Here is a 22,388-nt window from a genome sequence, read left to right as displayed (position 1 = left end):
CAGCTGCTTTAACTTCTACTCATCCCAAGCCATAAGTGAGGCACTATAGTGGTAATATATTTAAACATATAGAAACATATATCGAGGTAAAATATTTAAACAAAACTTCTACCAGGAGTCTTTCCTGAGAGTGAGTTCTCTCTGTCCATAACTGGTGCCTCAACTGTTCACCGCTTGACTCCAATTTTGTATGCATTCCTGTCAAATAATAACCTTAGTTCTGAATTTCCTGATACTTGATTGTTGGATAACTGCAGCATCCTCATACTGGCTTTTACCCGCAACGTGAAATTGAATGTAAATTAAAAAATAAAGCAAGCTTTTATTGTCTGGAAACTTACTTTAAATGAACGAGATTGAAAAAGAAGTTATTTGATTACTTAGAGCTTATTGACTCAATGAATGTCAAAGTTATTTATTGTAGTTGTAGGTACAGATTTATTTTCCTCGCATGCTCGCAATTATTTCTGGCAATGTCAAAGTCCATTATAATCCGTGAGTGAGTCACTCTGTCAGTATTTTAAATGCAGCTCTGACTTGGAGTAGACAGCAATGCAAACTGGGATGATACATATATTCTATATCTTTAGGAAAAATGGTTGCCTCAGTTCATGTCAGCTAGTCTAACTATTGCCATATCCCTTTTTCAGAGAGTTCACAAATTTGGGAGAGAGCAGTTTTTTCAGTATAAATTCTCAGAAAAGACGATATACTTGCCACTGCATCGACCAGTTTTGTCTGTCCTCATATCTTTGGCTGTTAATCTTTGTGAGAAAGGTTTATCCTCCCATCTCTTCGTATTTTTCTTCCACTTCCTTGAGTCTGTGATGTTCCTCTTTTTACAGTCAGACTCTAATAGACCACAGCTCACCGGAGTGATGTCTTGCTTCGTTTCCATTGTGTAAAGTCCCCGTTCACCAGGGCTGTGGGTTCTTTTCAGAAGAAGGTAAATTTGTTGCCTGGCTCTGGATTGTGAGCTGATGCAACAATAAGAGAAATAATTTCTGATTTGCTGTTACACCAGCAAAAGCAATCCAAGTCAGCCTGTCCTTGGTCTGCCAGCAGATGAAACAGAATGGAGCAGGACAGGATCTAGCCTGGAATAGTAAGGAAGGATCCTAAATACTATCTAGAATAGGTATGCCTGTGTGCGTGTACGTGCATGCAGGAAAAAAACGATATAGCTTTGTTCTTGATACTTGGATGCAGCCTTTTAACTGCTTAAAAGCTGGCTAGTTATTTTATATGCATTGTAGGAATGGACATCGTTCCAGGCCAAATCAGTTTGCTGAGTTGACCCTCCTTTCCCAGTAATATTTGAAGACATCTGTCTATTTTTGCAAATTATATAAGGTAGAACTTTGTTAGTATCTTTGAATTCAGTTAATCAGTTGAAAGTACTAAAGACCTGCTCTGAAAAGTTGAGAGGTTTCATTCCTGATATCCATTAGTTCTGTCTCCAGGACCTCAAATCCCATTGACATGTCAGGAAGATTTATACATTCCTCTGCATGTGCTGAGCTTATGGCACCTTCCATGGCACTGATGGGAGACTTTGTTCACTAAAATGCCAGATACCCACCTCCTTTACACCCTACTCCTGCTCCCCAGCCAGCCCCAAGACATCCACATTCATTTTGTCGTGCATTTAGGGTGCTGTACTGGATGCTAGCATGTTTATGCTGGCGTTAATGTGCCGTTGAGTTAGGGCTGTGTCAATCTGTTGCTGGGATTTCAATGGCAGGAGGGTTACGGTTCTAGCAGAAGTGACGCTGCGTTCACAGATCTGGACAGACTGGGCCAACTAAAGCTCTTACTTGAAGAGCTCGGTTGGCAGAATATGCGTTACAGCCTGTTGCGAAGGAGTGCACTCAAAGTGACCTAAGGTTGCAAGTCCACTGGCTTGAACCGCATCATCTCATGCAGTTGTCGGATCCTGTGGTTTATTCTAGCTGTCGTTCAGTCGCTGCTGTCCACCAGTGCTGACCTGGGAGAGCTGACCCTATGGCAGTGAATGTGCTGAAATGCTATCCTGTTGAGAGTGTGGGTTTTTCTTTTTTTTCCTGTTCTATAACAACATTTAAAAAAAAAAATCTGCTATGCCAGGCTTCCAAGGCTAGGCAATATCAAAATGCTTCTGAATAGGCCACGACTCGGTCATCTTAACTGTTCATAGAGGTGTATGACCTGTAATCCTGTACTGGCAAGCAGTGTAGTACGTGGCAATTGCTGGGAGATGATACTGCTCTCCTTGTTGTAGAAATGCATGCTATACCTCTGGTTTTTTTGGAAGCTTTTGCTGAAGTTATTAACCTGCTTCTACGTTTACAAACAACAGTGGGTTTGCACTTACCTGTGGCGCCTCTAGAGAGGCCAGGCCAGTTCGAGAAGGACAGCGAAGAGGTCAGTGAACGTTTTCCCCTTCTCCTCAAGGGCAGGTGCTGCTAAAGATACTGCTGCTGTTGTTGAAAAGCTGCGATTTAGAAATAGCGGTGAAATTACTGGCTGCAGTGCAAACAGCAAGCTTTACAACAGACCTCGGGAAACATTCAGTGTAATTCAAGACGTGGCACGTGAATGAATGTTAAATGGTAAGGGGAGAGAGTGGGTGGAAAGGAGGTTAGTGGGTTATTATTATTATTGAGCCAGGGAAAGAAAAACTACCGTTGTCTGTACCAGTGAAGCAAATATGCGATGTTTTGTGATTGCTCAGCTGATGAGGTGGAAAAGTTGCCTCTCTGTTTCTGGAGGACTGACGGCTCCTGCTCCTCTTTGTTTAGGAGGGGGATAAATCCCATCTGAGAGATTTGTTTCTGTGGTTTTGTGGTACTCGCTGTCCTGGGCTGGCTGGAGACGTGATGGTCTGCTCAAAGGAATGCTGATTCAAAGTCTGAAAACGCCTGCCTGCGTTTTTAGTATAAAGCTGCTACTTCGAGACTGAGCATGTCTAAGGGAAAAGTACTCAGACAACTGAAGTTAAAGATAAAAATAATGGCTATATTAGAAGTTTATGCAGTAACAAAGTTTCTAGCGTTTGACCCACTGCTGAACTCTGCAGATCCCTGGCTTTTTGGCTGATCCTCTGGATGTACTTTATTAGTTATCACTTCCTAGAGCACGTACTGTCTTCTCAAGGGTTTTGACAAAGAAATGAAGCTTTGACTTTTAATAAACTCAAAATGTATGCATCTCTTCTTTAAATGCTGATAACTGCTAATAGTCACACAATTCTCTATGAGTAGCGATCAAAAAGGCCAACGCTCTGTAATGACTTAGGTTTCATAATTTGTTTAGTGCCTCTGTTTTGGGGTTTTTTGTCTTCCTTTTTTTTTTCTGCTGGGGTAACTCTTTTTTTTTTTTTTTAAGGATTCTAAATCTTTAATGGTCATCTTTTATGTCACAGCAATAACAGAAAATTAATTTGAATATTTCTACCACAGTGGAATATAACCATTTATTTAAAATATAAGAAGGTTTTAAACTGATACAAAAATCATTGCTCAACTTGTACACAAACCATAGCATATGTCCTGGAGCAGTGGGTCTCAAACTGCAAGTCCAACATGGAACATCAGAAGAAATAGGCACCAAATCTTTTATCTCAACTACCAGTCCAACAGTATATTCTCCATTGTTTTTTGTATGAAGGTAATGTTATATAATCAATAACCAACTATATTCTAAAACTGTACCTCAAGGAGGAGTATATAAAACTCTTTCTGATTCTGTTTACATCTGGTAGCTGAATAGTGTGTGTGACTTGGCAGCCCAGAAATTGAAAAGACATCTGACAGCTCTTTAGGTATTTGTGAAGTGATACAAATATTACGGGTTTTCCATGATGGGTAAAATCAGTCAGTGCTCTGCCTGATTCTTTTGTCTACAGTTAGTAGTGAATCGCACAAGTCTGTAATAACTTAACGGATACTCTCGATGATCTTATGCTGATCCTAGCCCCGTTCACGTTTTCAGCTCTCGGTCTATTTTATTTTGACCATAGCAAAGTTGACTGGAAGAGCCTTTTAATTTAGTGAAATTAAATTGCCCCAAAACTGCAGCATAAACTGGATGCTGAACTGCAGTAAAATATGTTCAAAAAGAGGGAGTATAGCAGGGAGGAGAGGCACGAGTACTCCCATGCTTGTCCTTAACTCTGTTAACTCCTTGTAGTGTATTTCGCTCCTGTACTTCCTTGTCTCCTTTTGCTCAAAAACCTTATCCATCATTTCTGGTATTCCAAAAATGAACTGGGAAATGTGATACTTGGCATGAAACCTTCTCGGTTAAAATTCCTGCTTACTGAAAACTTGATTCTAAAAGCTAGCTGTTTGACATTTGTTTTATGTTTTGGAAGCTTATTCCGCTAAATTACTGTGTGTTTAATTTTGGAAAGTACATCAAACACTGGAATAATTACACTTTTATAGAATCTGCCGAGACCTGAGATCTGTGCATGCTGTGGAAGGGTGTTAGCTAGAGGAAGAGGAGCTATATAAAACTTTGGAGAAGGAACCAAACAAGACTTGCCCATCTCTGTTTTCTCTAGCACAGTACTTTATCAGCACCAAATATACTGATATTTCCTGAGCTCAGTTTGCTTTATTTTTAAACTTGTTTAGATGCTATCTGCCTTTGCTAAACATGGGCTGTAACAGGAGGATTAAATAATTTGTCAGCATGACTGTCAGAAATGGACAGTGGCAAATGATAATGCTCTGATGCTTTCAGCTGCTCTGAAAGACTTGTAAACCCTGGAACAAAATGACATGCGGAAAATAAAATTAGATTGTGTTTAAAAACTTGGAATGTTCTGCTTTGCTTCAGTGTCCCTACTGATCCAGGCTTGACAGTGTGAAGTGAGGAGGAGGAGTTCCTCCTTGAATAGTTGCATAATTTGAGACACAGAACGAACATATGCTATGTTCAGCTAACTGTGGGAACTTAGATGTATTTTATAAAATGTGTTAATGACAAGAATGTTGTAGCTTCCAAGGCACCAGGCTTGCTGGCATCGCTTAGTTCTTACTTGGAGGTTTATATGAAACCTCATTTTTGAAAGTACTGAAGCTTGTGAATACAAAATAACGTGGTAACCGAGACACACACTGTTTGTGTTTAAGAGCACATAGAGTAACTAGTCGGATTTGTCTGCTTCATCTATTCCAGTATTAATGTATTTTGTTGCATCTTCTTAGGATTGCAACTTTCCATTTTCTACTGTCTGGGCTTCTTGGTATTTTCAGTTCAAGTCTGTAACATTTTACCTCTGGTTTACAGGCCTAAATTTGTTCCCAAAGTTAATCTCAATCTTGAAGCATAAAAGCAACTTGAAAAGGCTAAAAAGAAATTCTGTTTTCATTAACCTTCAAAATATCAAGACTGTCAACCCAGGTCTTCTGTGATGATGCTGAAGGACTGAGATATATACTGTTAGCTCTTGAATCTTAGATGAAATGGCATATGTGTTGCATCTTTAATAAATTCATCTTTTATCCAAAATGTTAGACGCTGAAGTGAAGTGGGTGTCAGTAAAAACAAACAGAAGCAGAGTTGTGAGTTTCTGCCTGAAAATCCCTTCCTCTCTCTGTTACTGCACCTCTTTCCGGCTGTTGCTGCAGTTTCTTTCCAGCAGGTCTGTGGTTCTAGCATGCCCTGTTTAGCCAAGAGCCAACTTAGAGGGTAAGGAGTTGGTTTCTAAAGGCAGCTCCTCTTCACCTCCCTCTCTTCCTGTCAATCACTATTTTTCTTATGCATCAGAAATAAATCTCTAATATGCTTCTGAAAGTTTGTGGGATTTTCATACTGTACATAAGGAGCTTGGTAGTGGTAAGGTAGAGAGGTAAGTAGCTGTCTCAGGGGCATCATTATCGGTTTGAGGGCTCTTGTCTATGGCAGGTGGTAGTGTTTCCCCTCCAGGGACAGACTTTGTCTCTGTGAGGCTTGTTTTTAGTGCTTGGTGGTTTTCTCCTTGTTGTCTTTTGAAGCTGTGAGTAGTATTGTGCCAGCCATCCTAATGGTTGCTGTCAGTAAAATGAGGGATAGGAATGGTCTGAGCTGATTTCAAGAGTCAGGCTTTGTGTTTTCCCTTAAAGAGCCCCTCGGTCCTTCTGAGCAGATTAACGTGGTTGTGATGAGGGAATGAGGTTGTCAGTCTTGGAGTTTTATCTGGGGAAAAGCAAAGTAAGCTCTGTTTCCTTTGTAGCCTTCTAACCTGTATGCTGCTTTGTGATATTTATAGCATCTTCTGCGGTTCTTCCCCACTATCTTTGGGAGGTTGCATGTGCACGCATTTGTGAAAAATGAAAGGGGTTTAACTAGCCGGTAGGCTGAGTGCAGTAATGCTGTGCTGCTGTACAGGTCTTCTGGATCTTTAACAGTAATCCAGGCTGCAAATAGCTGACCATTGACTTCCTTTGCCTCTCGCTGTTCACCTGAGATAGCAACTTCAGCATCGCTTTCCATCCAAAAGTTTCTATCGCGTCCGCTAGTGGTGCGGTATCAGTGGGAGAGCTCTGCTGAGCTTCAAGATTTTCAGGATTGAGAGATTCATAAGCTGTTATCTAACTTGCATGTTAATAGGAAGTTGTTGATTTCCCTTCCTCTTGAAGAACTATTTAAGACGGTGAATGAAAGCTCGGTGCAAAGTTCTGGCTACTTTTTGTACCTTCTCCCTGGCCCCTCTCACCATGTGCTTCTTCATGCCATTCCTGCTTTCGCTGCCTCTTGCTTCCGTAGTCTGTCTTCTGGTTGTCTCCCCTTCTCAGCTGTCCTTGCCACATCCGTTTTACTTCTGCTCTCTTTGCCTGCTTGATTTCTTGTTTCTCTTCCCCTTTTACCCTGAAAGAGACTCGGATTTTAGTCTGCCAGTGCTTGACTCTACGGACTTCAATTTTTCCTCACTTTTTCTGTAAACAGGAAAAAAGGTTTTTTTGTTATTTCTGTAGACAGGACAGGAGTGACCTCTTATTTTCCATAGAAACTGCGTGTTTTTGACATTATAGCTGTTTAATATGTGGTTATTTCTAAATAAACTGGGTAAAAAATATCATGTTGGTTCCATGCACATATTTGGTCAGAGCTGCTTAGATTAATGACAAAAGCAAACATACATGTGTGATTTTTTTTTTTCTTTGTCCTAACTACTCTTCCAGGGGCCCTAAGGGAATGTCGTGCTTCTGAAGCTTTCCTAAATAGTAGAAGTCCCACTAAACTTTAGCTATGACTGTACTTGACAAACCACCAGCCCAGAGTCCAGGGACCCTGCAAGTACTGAAGTGTATCTGAGGAATTACATTGGTTTGTAAACCTTTTATGCTGAGAAGGAAGAAACAGCCTGGCTGTAGCTCTGATGCACTGTTTGTTTCCAGATGAGAGGATTAAACCCTGGCTTCCTCCCCCGTCTTTCTTATTTTTTTTCCTTCAGGATATTCTAAATCTGCCCTCTTTTTTTTTTTATCTGCCCGCCTTAGCTTCACCCACAGAATTGAAGTGGCACCAGAGTCTCTCTGTGGTAAATGTAATATTTTTTTTTTGTAAAGGGGAAGAGGTTTCTTGGGACTTATTTATTTATTTTATTATTTATCTAAAAGTAAAGAATAGCCCGTTCTAACTTTGCAGGCCTTGTTTTGAGGGCAGGAGGAGTGATGTGCTGCATCCTCTAAGCTATCCCCCGCAAGAAAACGCGTGCCTGCCTGGTAGCTGGAGATGAGGACGGTAGCCAGGGAAGAAGGCTCTTGCTAGTTCTCCGCCCGCATGTGAAGAATTTGTGTTTATTGCCTGTTGAGCTTTTGCAGCAACACACTTGTAAATGTCACTTTTTAAAGCATTCTTGCACGCCAGCTTCTAGAAATGCTCGTTCTGAGACTTTCTTGGTGCTACAGGTTTTGGGTGTGCTTCTAAATTGCTTTGAAGGGTATACGTAGCAGGTTGCTGCCGCTGTCATCTTGGATATCACCTTGAGGTGGCCACGTGATATTGGAAAGGCATAAATTGGCTCGCTTACCAACTTGTTGTTTAGCTTTAGCGCAAGTTTGTTGTCATCTTCAGTTATGATACGGGAAGATTTGCTTACTGCTGATTTAATTCACTACTGTTTGCCTCTGGGATGCTCTGAGAGCTCTACGTTTTGTAGCAGTGTCTTTCTCTCTGGCTGAGACAGCGCTCTTCATTTATGCTAGTTTACATGCATGCCGATAGTTTTTTATGCTAATATTACTCCTGTGACGTTTTCACCACTGAAAAGTGGTGAAAGTGGTTATCTTTGTTCTGGAAAGTGGGCAGGAGTGGAAACATGAAGCAACTTCTGCCAGTTAACTTGCAGAGTTCAGACAAGCATTCAGGTATTGCTCTAACCCAGTCTCCCCTCCTGACTCTGATTTTTCGTATGTCCTGTCTGTAATCATGATAATGCATGTAGTAGAGAGTACAGTGTTTAACAGCTCTTGCAGAGTAGAGTGTTGATAAATATTTTGTCTACTTATGTTAATAAATGTATGGTAGTTTAATAGTTCCTAGGGTTTATAGCAGTCTTAATCTTCAGAGCGTCTTATAAACAAACTTAACAGTGAGCCCCAAAAGAAATTTACTGCTGAATTTATAAAGAAAAAATGTCTTACATTTTCAGGCATTTTAAATGCATGAAAAGTATGCTTGTGGTTTGCTTTTCTAAGCTTTCTTTTTCCATTCCTATTCTTTGCTGCCATTTGTGTTACACCCAGGCAACTGGAGTTATTTCGGATGGGGAGAGCAGCTGAGTACGTAACAGTTTAATTTCTTGCAAGTTTCATGATCCTGCAGTGATGCAGCATGCTCCAGTATGAGGAAATGGGAATATTCATGCATATAGAAAATCTATTCTGTTGTATTTTCTTTAACTTTCACGGAGTCTTCCTTTTTGTGTGAATGGTTGTCTGCTCATTTTTATTCATTGTTTAGCTTTTGTTTTGGCAATGTTTTGAATGAGTCACTCGCTCTAACTGGAGTTTGAGGGGTGAGAAAGCAGAATTGGAATATTCTTCTTTTCCTCTAAGAGTGATTCTGATTTTCTGCTTGTACACTTTCCTGTGTTGATCTTCCCACCCGTGTTAACCTAAATCCATCTTTGGAGTAACTGAAAAACAGAAGGGAATCTGTAATTGTTACTTTATTAAGCTGACAAGATAGATTGGAAGTGAACACAGATTTATCAAGCACTACATACAAGGACAAATCTAAAAGAGGATATGGCTAGTGAACACCAGTGTGACAGAAGTGTTGCAGGTGTTCTAGCATATTTGAGTTCAGTGGGACAGCAACGTGGCAAAAGTGGCAAGGCTTTGCTTTAACTCGTGTCCACCAGCCTAGAAAAGGTAAAACTTAGTTACTGCTGACCTGTAGAGCTGAGGGCTGTACCTGAAGGCTGTTTGGTGTGATGACTTTTGCAGAGGCCCTACAGCTCAAGGTTTGCCTGAGGAACCTGCATGAAGCATCTTTACTTTCTGGAAGTCTCACAGGCAAAGCTTCTGCTTAAGCTATGGTGCATGGTTTCTACTGCCTGTAGGACCTCCAGAGATGGATCCATCAGTCTTAAAATTAAGATGTTTGTTCCCTGTGTCAAAACAAAAAACTAGTGTGTTGCTCACAGGGACTGTATAAAGAACAGCAAGAGTAACTGCTGCCAGCAGGAGAATGGTTCTGCTTGATACTATTCCATTTTTGACATAATGGAATATGGAGAGGAAACTCTAACTCTAGCCAAGTAATTAGTCTGGTGTCCAGCTAATGTTACAGTGCATTTCACTAACTGTATTTCTTTCTTCAGCTCTGCTCTATATCCAGCTAAATTATCAAAAAGTGAGGACTTATTCTTTTGATTTCTAGAATGCTTCCACCAGAGCTTCCCCATCTCTCCTTCTGTAATATCCCTCATCCTCCTTGTTCTCCTGTCTTTGATCAAACCGTAAGTTCTTTGAGCATCAACACTGCTAGATGACATCGTTATGCTGTTAGTGTTGAATGTCTCAATTGCTGTTCGAGCTTATTCTCAAAGATATGGTAGGATATTTGAGAATTAACTAGACTTTTTTTTTTTAAACTACTGAAGATGATAAAGATGAATATCCTAAACAGTGTTTCTTTATTTGCCGGTTTGTGTGTTTGGGGGGGAGTGATGAAGGTGCTTAGGTATTGGTCAGTCAGAAATTTAGGGGGTTTGTGCAGAGAGTACTTCATCTGTTTCTCTGGAGCAGGCTTTTCAGAAATGACTGATATTCATGGAGCTCCCTCCTTCCCCTTCCTCCTTTCTGGGCTCTTCTCCTTGAAGTCATATTATGAATTTCCTTAAGGACGGGCTTGGGCCAGCATTCATGGCTGGCCCACGCAGACTGATTATTGCCACAGAAGAGTAGGGAAGAACATTTTTAGCATACGCTCTGTTGTAGTTTGTATGTAGCAAGCTTTAGTTTTTCTATGGCTGCTAAATGTTTCTGTGGCTAGGATAAAGTTAGGAAAACTTTTCTATGGAAGATGAATTTCCTTAGTCTCCAGTTGTATTGTCTCCCTGGTTGTCAGAGCCTCTCTTTATCAACAGGAGACTAGTTGATGGGATCAAACAGATTTGCATGTGTGTGAATGTACCCAAGCCAACTCCATTAAAATCCACGTGAAGTTATAAACTTAAAACAGCAACTGGGAAAGAAACAGCATGTTGGTAGCTGGCAGACTTCTTCCTAGTGAGAGCTTCTTTCGAGAATTGTGCTGCAGCCCAGAGCACTGCTGGCTGGACACGGTGTACCTAGAGCATAGGGACATCTCGTGCTGCTGACCTGATTTCATTTTAAGAAAGGGAAAGACATAAAGAAATAAGGCAGACGTTCAAGGCACTCTTTGCACCTCTGAGTGTCAGGCAGGTTCTTGACCGTTGGCTGTTTTAGCAGAAGGAAATATTTTCTGAAGTGGGGAAAAATAAGATTATGAAAGCCCTCAGACTGAAGACTGCATATTACTAACTGCCGGTGTTAAATTTAAAATCATTCAAATGTCTAGTGTGCTTTTTAAGTAGTGAGGGCAATAGGAAGGATTAATGACCTGCAAAATTTCATTTAAATCATTGCTGCTAAGCTTTTCAGTTTTTAGCAGAAAGAGAGCTGTAGAAGAGCCTCAGAAAGATCCCCTAGTGTCCTTTCTGATTTTTTCTTTCTTTTTTTTTTTTTTTTTCCTATTACTTCACTAGTTCTCCTTTAGCTTTCCAGCATTTGAAGTATAAGATTTCAGAAAGGGAACATGACCATCAGAAATGACGTACAGTTCAGTGAGGATGGAGTATTGGGTTCTGAGAATTGATTAAGGAAAGATGTTAGAAGCTTTTTTAAAAAGCAATTTAAGTGGAATGCAGGGTGGAGAAGGTGGCCTGGGAAGGACCTGCTGTGGAATTGGCAGAGATCTCTTTTGGCCTTGGACTGAAAGCAGTGCATTCAGTACGCTCTCTTCTCTTCTACCCTGTTCTTTTAAAAGTAGATAAAAGCTATGGGAAGCCCAATGACTTATTTTGGAGAAGTGGTGGGGTCTTTAGGATGCAGAACCTTGCATTAACCTCCTTCCTGAGGACCTCATGCAGTGTGCACTTACTGCTTTTGTCCAAGTTTTTGCTCTAGCTTGTGAAGCATAGCTGAGCCCAGGGATTGGACCCCCCCTCATGATGGCAGATGAAAAGCATAAGGCAGTTTTAACTCAATGCAGCCTTTTGAGAAGAGCCCCTGCTGTGCATTGGATCCTTTAGGAAAAAAAAAAAAAAAGAATTCTGAAAGGGCATTCATCCAACAGCCTGTAATAATTTTGCTGTTAACTTTCCTTCCTGTCCTGAAGCAGGATGTAAAGAAAGTTGCAGAAGTTAAGTCTGGCTAGCTAGCAAAGCAGGCACAAAGTGGTTTTGAGATAATTATATTAAAAACTATGCTATTCTGCCTTGCAGCTGTGGTTTGAGAGCATCTCAAGGTGGAGAGGGGAGAGGAATAGGGTTTCTGGGGTGCAGTTGGTTTCAGAGAAGTGGATTCTCTGAACACATCTTGCCATCTCCTTTCTTGGTTTTCCCCACTCTTTTTGTAAAATCCTGCTGTGATGTGACTGTCTGATAGGTTTTCTTTATATGCAGCCTATATGCATGAATATTCAATTATTAAACACGAACAGCATGCTTCTGCCTTTCCCTTCAGCCTTAGGCCCCTGCCCCCCCCCCCCCCCCCCCCCCCGCTCACTGGACAGTGGGTCCAAAGACAAAGAAACTTTTTTCATCCTTGAGAACTGTTTGGTACATGTGAAACTTCTCACATTTGGGTAAAATAACTGCTTCTTGTGTTTATTGTTATGTATCGTGTGATGAATGAACTGATCTTCAAAGATCGAGGTTAAGCTACTGCTTTCCTTATGGAAGGCCTGATGGATCATCTGTTTGAAGAAGATAGTGCTTGAACTTAATATGTCAATGTGTATTGTGAGGGATATTTTGCCGAACCGTGGGCTGTAATGTCTGATCCTTTCTTTTGAAGGGTTACTTTGCCCCCAAAGCTGCTTCTGCAAGTTCTTGTCAGTCTCTTATTTAAAATTTGTTAAGTGTCAAGCATGTTAATGAATGAGGTCATCATCATGTACAGGCAGTTGACGGTAAACTTTCTTGCAGAGATAATGTGTTCTATAAGCCACATAAGGGCTGAGTTTTAGTGCTCTTAATCAGGCTGAGCAATGTCTTTGTGAGTGTTTCCATTAAATAAAGTGAGACTGGTCATGGCGTTTCCGTTAAATAAAGTGAGACTGGTCATAGGGTAGGTACGGTTCAGCATGGACAAGTTTCTGGAGCTGGCCATTATCTGAGTCAGTTCTTACTGAGGGTTTCTTCCTGGTATTAAAAGCTATAGATGCTGTAGGTGCTTGGCACACATATCAGGGGTGTTTGTGGTTAGAGTGTGGTATCCTTTAAATTTGTCATGAGGGAGGCATTCTGTGTGATGACCTCCAAGAGACTTCCTCATGCTGTACATTAGTAAGAGCTGGGAGAATTTCTGGGGCCAAGCTTTATAAACATACATGCTGTAAATGTTTGATTAATATTTAAGCTAGTCTACTATTTTTAGATATAGCGTAGAAATATTCTGATTCTTATGGGAATTCCCATTTTTGAGCCACAATGTTTATCACCTTTCCTATAGAAAAGGAACAGAATATCTGCTAGTGACCGTGCTCCAACTAAGAGTGGAGAATTTTATCCATCATAAACTTCTTTAGTCTGATATAGCAGAATAGTGCGCTCTGCAAGACTGGCCAGTGCTAGACTGGTCATTAGCAGCCACTGGAATGCATAATCAGAACTGAAACAGCGGCCTTGCAGTCACTTTAAAGTGGTGTAGGCCTTAACCCCTTCAGCAAGTGGTTATTCCCCTGCCCGCTGGTCATCCAGTGGCACATTCTGCCACCTCCCCTGTGCTCTCCCACTGTGAACGGGGTCAGGAAGCTGGCTTAAGCTGGAAACCAGCCTCTTCCGCAGTCCAGAAGTGGGTTTTAGCTTGGGGAGGGAGGTCTCTGACCCTCCCCACTGCTTAGGGACACAGATGCTGTAGCCAGCACAAGCAAGCAGGAACGCAAGGCCACACAGTACGCAGACATGGGACTGCCTCGTGCAGCAGCAGGCTGCTCTTACTAGACCTTGCAATGATTGTGCAGCCACAGCTGGAAGAACTTTGCGTTCTATCAGAGTTATCTAACCTTCGCTTTCAATGCGGGTTATATCTGATGGGAAGAAGAAATTAATTGAGCAGCAAAGCGAGGCATTCGAAAGCTCTTGTGAAACAGTGTTTTCTGCCCAACAAAAGTAATTATTGTGCATTAGACAGTAATGGCTCAAGCGTTCAGCAGTGACATTGCTCATCTGAGTAATTGCTCATTACCCTTCTGAGGATGGCGTGTGCCTTGTGATCTACAAATAGATCAGCCCCTGCACCACAGACTGAAAATATGGTGCTTTTCAGAAGAGTTTGTCACTTTGGCATATCAAATCATTTTTCTGTGTAGCAAATCATTGGTGCTTCTTTTAGGCCCCCAACTGCATTGAAATTGGACATTTTGTTTTTAATGAAGCTGAATAAAGCAATATATGTTTACTATTCATTTGTATTCAATTGGCTAGAGACTGACAAGAGCTATGCAGCGTTTAGGCTGCTAAAGTGCAGGGGTCTTATCTCTGTTTTCACTGTGGACAATCAAATTAAATCGATTGTGCTGAAGAGGATAGAGTTTCCCGCCCTCGCCCAGCAGTTTATAGATGTGAAGCCATGTTTTATACTGGAATTGTTTTCTGCTTTTTCATCCACTTTAAGGCACTGATGTAACTTTGCTCTATTGTAAAGAACTGAAAAGATCACTAGCAACAGCTTTACCTTAGATGAAAAATAGATGTTGAATTGGAGGGGCATGAAGCTCTAGTAGAAGGAATAGGTGTGTCATCACTGTGCATCATGTCCGTCTGGAGTTTCAGCAGTTAAACTTTCTCTTTTTTTTTTTTTTCTAATTGCATGAAAACGGACAGCACTCACTTTATTCATTGCTCAGCCTCATGATGAATGGCTGGTGAGGGCACATGCCACTGAATAACTTACTAGAGGGTGCTTTAATTTGATTGTCCTTTTCAGACAGGCTTTTGGTGGTGGACATGGTGAATAACGACTGATCTTTATTTTTCCTTTGTTTCAAGCATGCTAACGGTGCACTCCACTAACTTACCAGTGTTTTACTTTCACTGTACGCTTGCAAAGTTAACCTTGCATTCTGCACAGCCAAACACAGCTATGTAGCAATACTGTATTTTTGAGAGCTTTCCTCAGAATAACTCTTTGTTCTCTTTTTCTGAAGGCCTAGCAAGCAGAGGTGCTTCTCCAGGGAGAGGGACTCATGGGAAGGGAGCTTTTCCCTTTGTGAAGGTTGTCTTTAGTGTCGACTACTAAATTTAACAAGCTAACCTACCCTGGTGTGTTAATGTAGCATTTTTTTCCTGGAAGAAGCAATAATTGTTTATAAGTAGAGCTGCTTTCTCAGTTCTGATTTTCCTACTTACTTGACCTTCCTACTGTTTCATTAGTTTCTCTTAACTTTAAAAACTAATACTTTTAACAATCCTCCCCACCCCTCAGCTCCCTAAAACACAGATTAAGGTTGCTGAGAAGAGATGGTATTATGGTGAAAAGGCAGAAAAGTTTCCAGTAAAGACCCCTTTTCCGTTAAGGGAGTGTTTTTCTCCAAAAATCAAAATATTCATTTTGACCACAGTAAAGAATCTGAAAGTTTATTGAATTTAAAAAAAGTCTTAATCTTCTGCTTATTCAGAATGAATAAAGAGAAAGAAGTTCCTCTGATAAGAAGTGGGAAAGGGGGGTGTGGAGGCGGTCACTGGAGTTCCTCGGTATGTATCAAGAGAACCACAGATTATAACCCGCTACATGTACAGGTTGTACAGGACTCATCCGTAGTAGAAATAGCCTCTTTTTGTAGCTTTCTAAAATCTAAATGGGCTTCTCTGCCCCAGCAAGGCAGCATTAGAGAGCTGTGCCCTTAACTGTTTTTTCTTCCTTAGCCTTTGAAGATGCTGACAGTGCTGTGGATGATCGAGACAGCGACTATCGCAGTGAGACAAGTAACAGCATTCCTCCTCCATACCACACGACTGCACAGCCCAATGCCTCTGTGCACCAGTTCACCATACCATCGCGCCTGCAGCAGCAAGGGCTCTTGCGGGAATCCTGTGCTGACTCGCTACAAAACTATGATCTGGATTATCCGGAGCATGTGGCCATCAGGTGGGTGCCATCTTCTGGGTAGTTCTTCTTTTCCTACTTGTCTCCCATGGCAGAACCTGAAGTTGCTGTGCTGGCAGAGGAGGATGGCTCAAGGGCTCCGAAAGGCTTGAAATGAGAAGGTACCATATGTCTTTGCTCACATTGGGACTCAGCTGTGAAGCAAGATAAGCATATAAGGCTATGTGTTACACCAGATCCTGTAGCTTAATAAATAACCTTTTAAATATGCGCTCAAGTATGAGGTCATTTATTCTTGGTTGTACTTTTTCTTTCCCTTTTAAAGGCTAGAACACATGGTAAGGGGTTGTTCTGGTACCAGTGTATGAGTGTGCCTCCAAAGTCAGTGAAACACAGCCTGGCAGAGTTGTCCTATTGTGAGTTTCCTTTCCCTGGGGGCAGATGTATTTTCTCTTTTGGATTAGCTCCTGTTCTTCTATTAGCTCTGCCCATGCAGCATATTCAAGGAGAAGGTCTTTAACTGCTAATTTCTTCAGTTACCATGCAGGGTTGTTAGATAATGCATTCTTTTTTGTTTTGGTTTGTGTTTTTTTTTTTTTTTTGTCTATATGAAAGATAAAGTTTACAGCTTTAAATTAACTTTCTTCATCTTCTTAAGTAACTTCCTTCACAATGGGGTTGATTTTTGCTCATGACAGACATGTAAGTCTTGGGGCCATTTGGCCGTAAATCAGCAATTTCACAACTGCTTGTGTCTGACCCGAGCATTAAGCGTTAGAGCATTGACTTACAAGCATCAAATGGTTGTGCTGGGAGTAGTACAAATGTAAGAAGGATGCTGTTCAAAGTAAAAGACGAATAAGTTTAAGGGAAAGCAGGAAGAAGAACTCTGACAATAGCAGTCAGCTTGATAGGACTGGATCTATAGACCAGGGCATGCTGCTGCTTCTGCCTCTAGTGCAGAAGGAAGAGGTAGTTGCTTAAACATTGTCAGAGTTGGAGGTGCAGAGTTTTACGCATGTTATAACTGATTCATTCTACCTCATCCTTCTCAGTAAGAATGTTCTTGTTTCCTGAAGCCTGAACCTGGATTCAGTTGTTCTCCTCGGTGAATAGCTGAGGCTAAATTTTGACTTTTTTGGCTTGGTTAATCAAAATTCTTTGGTGAAAGCTGAAGCTGACTTAATAGTAGCATTTCATGTTGTCATTGGTGTTAGGATTTCATGTGGCAGAGGCAAATGTGCCACCAAAAATGCGTATACTGTAATGTGATATGTCATTCTTACTGTTTTTTCCTAGTTTGTTAAATACCTAATGGAAAGAATAGACGCTCGTGTCAACTGTTCTATACTGCTGGTTTACAGTGGTAACGAACTGAAACCTTTTCTTTAAGGATGGGCCAAGCTGAATAGCAGGTATTGAACCCCCAGACTGGGGAAGTCGGCAGTGGCTGGATGTTTTGGCAGCCGGGCAACTTCTTCGGCTGGTATTGACAATAGAAAGGGACTTGCCCACCTTGCTCGGAGCAGGCTGTGAACTTTTAGCCCTATGTGACAGATAAATGTGGTGTTTGTAACGTGCCCTTCTAAAGAATCCCTTCTGATTTGAATTGCTAAAGGAATAAAAAAATTAAATATTGCGCTTTATTGGTTTTTTTTTTTGATTTCCTGAATGTATCCATATGAAAGTATCAGGACTTTACTTAAACTTTATTTAAAGCTAAACACTTTGTAGCCCTATTCTGCTCTAAAATTACTTTCACTCCAGGAAAGCAAATCTCAGATGGTGATCAGTTCTCTCAATACTGCTGTTCTCCTATGCGTTTTCCAGGTGCCCAGCAAGATTTTTTGTTGTATACTTAATCTTAATACTTAGGACATGCAACAATGCTTTCCAAAGAAGCTACATCAGATTTTCTTTCTTACCAGGAAAGTATTTCTAACTAGAGTGGTCTGAAAAGAGGCATTTCGGTGGACATTAACTATTTTCATATTTAATATTTAATTAAATTTAATATTTTTAAAGCTCAGTTGCAGCGAGTATTGCAAAAACAAAATGTGTTTTGACTTTTACTCCTAGCAGCTAGAAGTGCCGTGGACCAGGCAGCCACCTGATGAAACCGGCATTCCTGGCAGACTGCTGTTCATGGTTGCTGAGGAAATGACCGAGTAGCTGTTACAGACTCTTGGGCAGACCCAGAGGAACCAGACAAGGTTCTGCTGGAACCTGTCTTGACTTGGGTGAAAACTGGTCTATGTCACAATACTTCAAATGAAACTGGCTCTACTAACACCTGCTTGAGTTTTTTTTTTTCTTCTAACAACGTTTGATTTAATTGGAAAAGTTCTCATCCTCCTGTTCACCTTGAATAGCTTTTCAAGGTGACTGTGTTACTGTGATAGAAGGACATTTATTTTATTTACCTCTGAGTAAACTGAGCATAACAAATATTATTCTTGATTGTCCTTGGAGTATTTTTGCTCCCAGTAGCCAGTTCAACTTCAGAGTAGCAGACCCCTTCCCCCCAGACTTTTTTTAAGCTCCTGTTTTTCTTTGCGAAGTTCATTTTTGGAAGCACTTTGTAACTGTGTGTCCTCCATGTCTCCCTACTCTTGCTCTATTTGCTTCCAAGGCGCTCTGATAGCATAGATTCCACTGTGAGTGGCCGAACTGACCCAGAATCTACATCTGAGTCTAGTCAAATGACAAGCCGCCAGTGCTCGCTCGAGAGCAGGCACTCTCTAGATCTATCCGATAGGTGGGTTAACCTCTTTGCAGCCTATGTGCTTGTCTCCTTGCTGTCGCTGCTGTGAAGTGGTCTTGTGAGATATTTCAGCTGATTTTTCGCTGTTTGCCTTGGCTGTGTTTCAGATCTGTGGTAGTTTTAATGCTGGGCTGACATCATCACTCTTTTCTTCTCTCTCTCAGGTGCTGGACTTCTTGTCATTGCTTTCTTTTCAGTAGAAGAAATGCTTTGTAGAGTAGCGGGGGAAACTCTTATGAGGGGGAGCTCAATTAGAAACAAAAGTAATTTCTTTGGTGCTTAAATTAGTCGATTATTGGTTCAGCATTTACAGCTAATGGCTCTTCATGCATTCATGTAGCTCCTATTGCTTTCAGCTGAGATTTGGAAGGGCCTCATCCAGCAACTCTGGTGGCCCTAGGAGTCTTCAGTTTCATTAGCTTTTTAAAGATAAACATCTCCATTACTGGCTTAAAATTGCAAGCAGGAAGGATGTGGCTATTTTCTAAACTGAGCGTAACAGGGCTCATATAAAATAATGAGTATCTTTCCAATTAGTGTAAGTTAGCTAATACTGATGGAAATGAGGCCTTAAACCAGCGGTAGTGAAAATGCAATGACCCATTTCTCCTTCAGTGCTAGTGCATCGGCATCCTATATCGGGGTGCCTCAGGCATCTCAGGCTCTCGGGGTGAACAGACTTGCATTAGCAGTATCCATACAGTGCCCATATTCCCTTTCCCTTCTCTTGCTCTGTTCTTGTAGTGTCAAGACGTGTGCCCTTATGGTCCTTAGTTCTTTTCTGCGGTGTATCTTTTAGATAAGTAGATGTAAAAACCAAAATGCTTTCTACCTGATTCATTTTTAGTTAGGCTGCCAAGAACTCTTCCTGGAAGATTTAGATAAGGAGGAAGCTTTCTTCCTATTGGCATTGGGAGTGGTGAGGAATTGAGGTAATCCTGTGGTAATTCTGATCCTGGCTTAGGAGTTAATCCAGAAATCCCAAGGGTCATTTACTTGGGATTCTAGAAAGCTCAGCTTGTTTGATAGCAAAACTAGCTGCTGTAATGCATTCTCCCACAGTAGGCAAGTTTGGATTGCTGAGCCTCTTTAGAGGCATAATAGTGGAAAAGTATAGACCCTGGAAAGCATCTGAGGCTTTTTATGGGCATCGCTGCCCATAAACTATCCATCCCTGATGTGTTGTTTTGCCAACTAGGCCAGTAGTGACCCTGAGGATCTTCCTTTTTACATTGGTAGGGGCCACCTCAGAGGGAAAAGAAAAAGTCACTCTGTGCACATATGTGGGCAGCAGCCTGGGGGGCAAGTTTCCCCTGGAAGAGAGCAGGAGAGGATCAGGCTGTCCTGTATGCCAGGCTCAGGAGCTCAAATAACCCAAGAAATGGTCCAGTCCCCCTCTGTGCAGAGTCCTGAGACATGAGCTCAGTTCTCCCTAGTTGCGGTCTGCCCGCCCTGCAGAGCATCTGGAGAGGCGCTGTCGTGGCTGCAGTGAGAGCAGGCCCAGCAAAACAGAGTGGCTGCAGTAGGCAGAGCTCCTAGTGTTGTCTGTGTGCACAAGTTTGTATTTTGTCCTCTGGCCCCTTTTCCTTGGTGTCCCCTGACTCCTGAGACTTTGCACACATTCTCTGCTCTTTAGCCAGCCTCAGGAGGAAAACGGTGCCCGTGCGCTATATGAATACTGCTAAAACAAAGTCTCCTGCCTAGAGTGACTGAAATACAGGCATAGCATAGTGGAATGGTGCATGTGGGCGCTGTATCTCAAAGTAGTCCTGTTACTGTAATGAGTGACTTCTTTCAGTATGCCGAAAAATGTAACAGCGGAGTATTGGTACAGCCAAGGCTGTGTGCCCTCAAGTGATGACAAAAAGCTATTCTTCCTCAAACAGGCATTTGTTAATTTTCTGTAAATGTAACTGGTGGAATATCGTAACCCCTACTCCTTTTCTTTTCTTTTCTTTTTTTTTTTTTTGACAATTTGATTGAAATTTAATGTTGGTAGATTGACAGGTTTTTAGTTTTATCTCTGACTGTTTCTCATTTTAATTTGCCTTTGCTTAATGCATTTTTAATTACCATTTTTTCCTCATTGAAACTGTCCTTTTAAAGATTTTTTTTATTTCCCTTTTCTTCTTTTTGCTGCCTCTCTTCCTTTCCCGCCCACCCCCTTTACTTCTCATCTTAGACAAGAATCTCTAGCTAGAAATGAAAGAGTCAGGATCATTCCATTTAACTCTGAAGATGGAGAAGAAGAACAGGAGAGTAACTATGAAGAGCTAGGAAAACTGCTAATAGAAGAATTCTTAGAAAAAAGCCATAAAAATAGAAGCTGGCAGGAAACAAAAAAGACACCAACTCTCTCAAAAAAGGAAAATTTTAATCACTGTGCAAGATCAAGGTATTGCCAGAATGTGTATGTGGAGTCAGGATCTGTAGATGTCCCTAGGTATCCTCAGGAATATGATACAATAGATAGGAGAAGGAAAAAGAAACTGAGATACAATAATCTTGACGACAGTGAACAAATAAGCCTGCAACGCAATGGAGGCCTGCAATTTCCTAGGAGGAAAACAGTTTATTTCAATGGTGTGCCAACTAGTTCCAAGCCTAATGATGTTTTCCCAGTATATGATAGAACTGGAAAATATACCAGCAGCTCCGAAAATAAAGAACAGTTGCCTGTTTATCCCGTCCTGCGCCCATACAAAAATGGCCTGATGGTTAAAAGTGGCAAGTTGCCCAACAAGCAGGGAGTGAACCCCGAGGGCTCACTTCACCTCAGTAGCAGTGAAGACATGAAACGTGTGGGACAGTTGGAGGACACGTTTGTGCCCCTGGATATCCTTGAGGAGTTTGACAGCAGTGCTTCCGACGAGTTCCAGTATTCACCTGTTTCAGACGATGACATGGAGGAACTGGCTATGCTTTCACAAACGTGGTGCGAGTCTGACATCAGCCCTTTGAGAGGCTTCAATGTTAATTGCCCTGCAGATTCAGAGTCCAAGTTAAAGGCTAGCTGTGATAAAAAACACCGAATTAAAGGAAGCAAGCATAATTATCCTATGCAAGACTTGACACTGTCTCCTGTTGAAGAACCCAATGAGGATTATATAGACACGATGGATGAACTTCAGTGTCTGGTAGAGACGGTCTCAGAATACTTGGCTGAAAAGGAGGAAGAGATCAACAAATTTGGTACGTTGCCGGAGACCAAAAAGAGTGCTGAGAGCGTGTCACTGAAGCAGGATAATGCTGGTAATTCAGCAGAGGGCAGGCAATCTGGACAGACCAAACTTCCTGCCGCAGAGGAGATTAGTAAAGGCAAATCGGAATCTCTCCCAGACTTGTCAGGTGTGAAGAATACAGTGAATTCTCTGTTCAGCTCTTTCACTGAAAAGGTGGGATCAAGCACAAAGCAGTTCACAGCCTCTGTTGAAAAGCTTGTTTCTTCCACTCCGGAGAAAACAGAGAGCAGAAACTCCTCAGAAAGTGGAATCTCAAATGTATTACCTAGTAAGCCCAAATGCGAAAGTTCATCTTCTGGAGTGATGGCAGACAGTAAAGCTGACACCAAGTTCTCCATCCACTCTTTGCTACCATCCCAGGTAAGTGATGATAAAAGAGCCCCAAATGCAATCTCCAGCAAGCCAGAAGCTACTGAGATGGACAATAAGGCTTCCACACCAAATCATCCTCAGCAGTCACGAGAAACTGCCACCAGCAGCCAGCAGAGCCAGCATTCGGTTATGAATTCTGTCCTAGGCATGTTTAATCCTTTAAAGATCTTCTCTGAGAAGGAAGTGCCAAAACAAGAAGTCATAAAAGAGGAGCAAGCCAAAGAGGACAGCCATGTG

At 41.6% G+C, this 22,388-nt stretch overlaps 1 protein-coding gene across 4 annotated transcripts in view; it reads left to right on the top strand.

The window, feature by feature from the left end:
- LOC104150901 (protein unc-13 homolog B) overlaps positions 1–22,388 on the top strand; it is a 217,833-nt gene that overhangs the window by 49,313 nt on the left and 146,132 nt on the right. For 3 of the 4 annotated variants that reach the window (XM_068925344.1, XM_068925343.1, XM_068925342.1), the window contains exon 8: positions 15,593–15,815. In XM_068925344.1, coding sequence (XP_068781445.1) covers positions 15,593–15,815 — 223 coding nt within the window. Of the gene's footprint in view, positions 1–15,592; positions 15,816–18,405; positions 18,532–22,388 lie in introns of all 4 variants that reach the window. The other variant, XM_068925341.1, reaches the window with a different exon arrangement.

The sequence above is a fragment of the Struthio camelus genome, chromosome W (assembly GCF_040807025.1).
Source record: "Struthio camelus isolate bStrCam1 chromosome W, bStrCam1.hap1, whole genome shotgun sequence".
NCBI lineage: Eukaryota > Metazoa > Chordata > Aves > Struthioniformes > Struthionidae > Struthio > Struthio camelus.
This window is presented reverse-complemented; position numbering and strand designations above follow the sequence as displayed.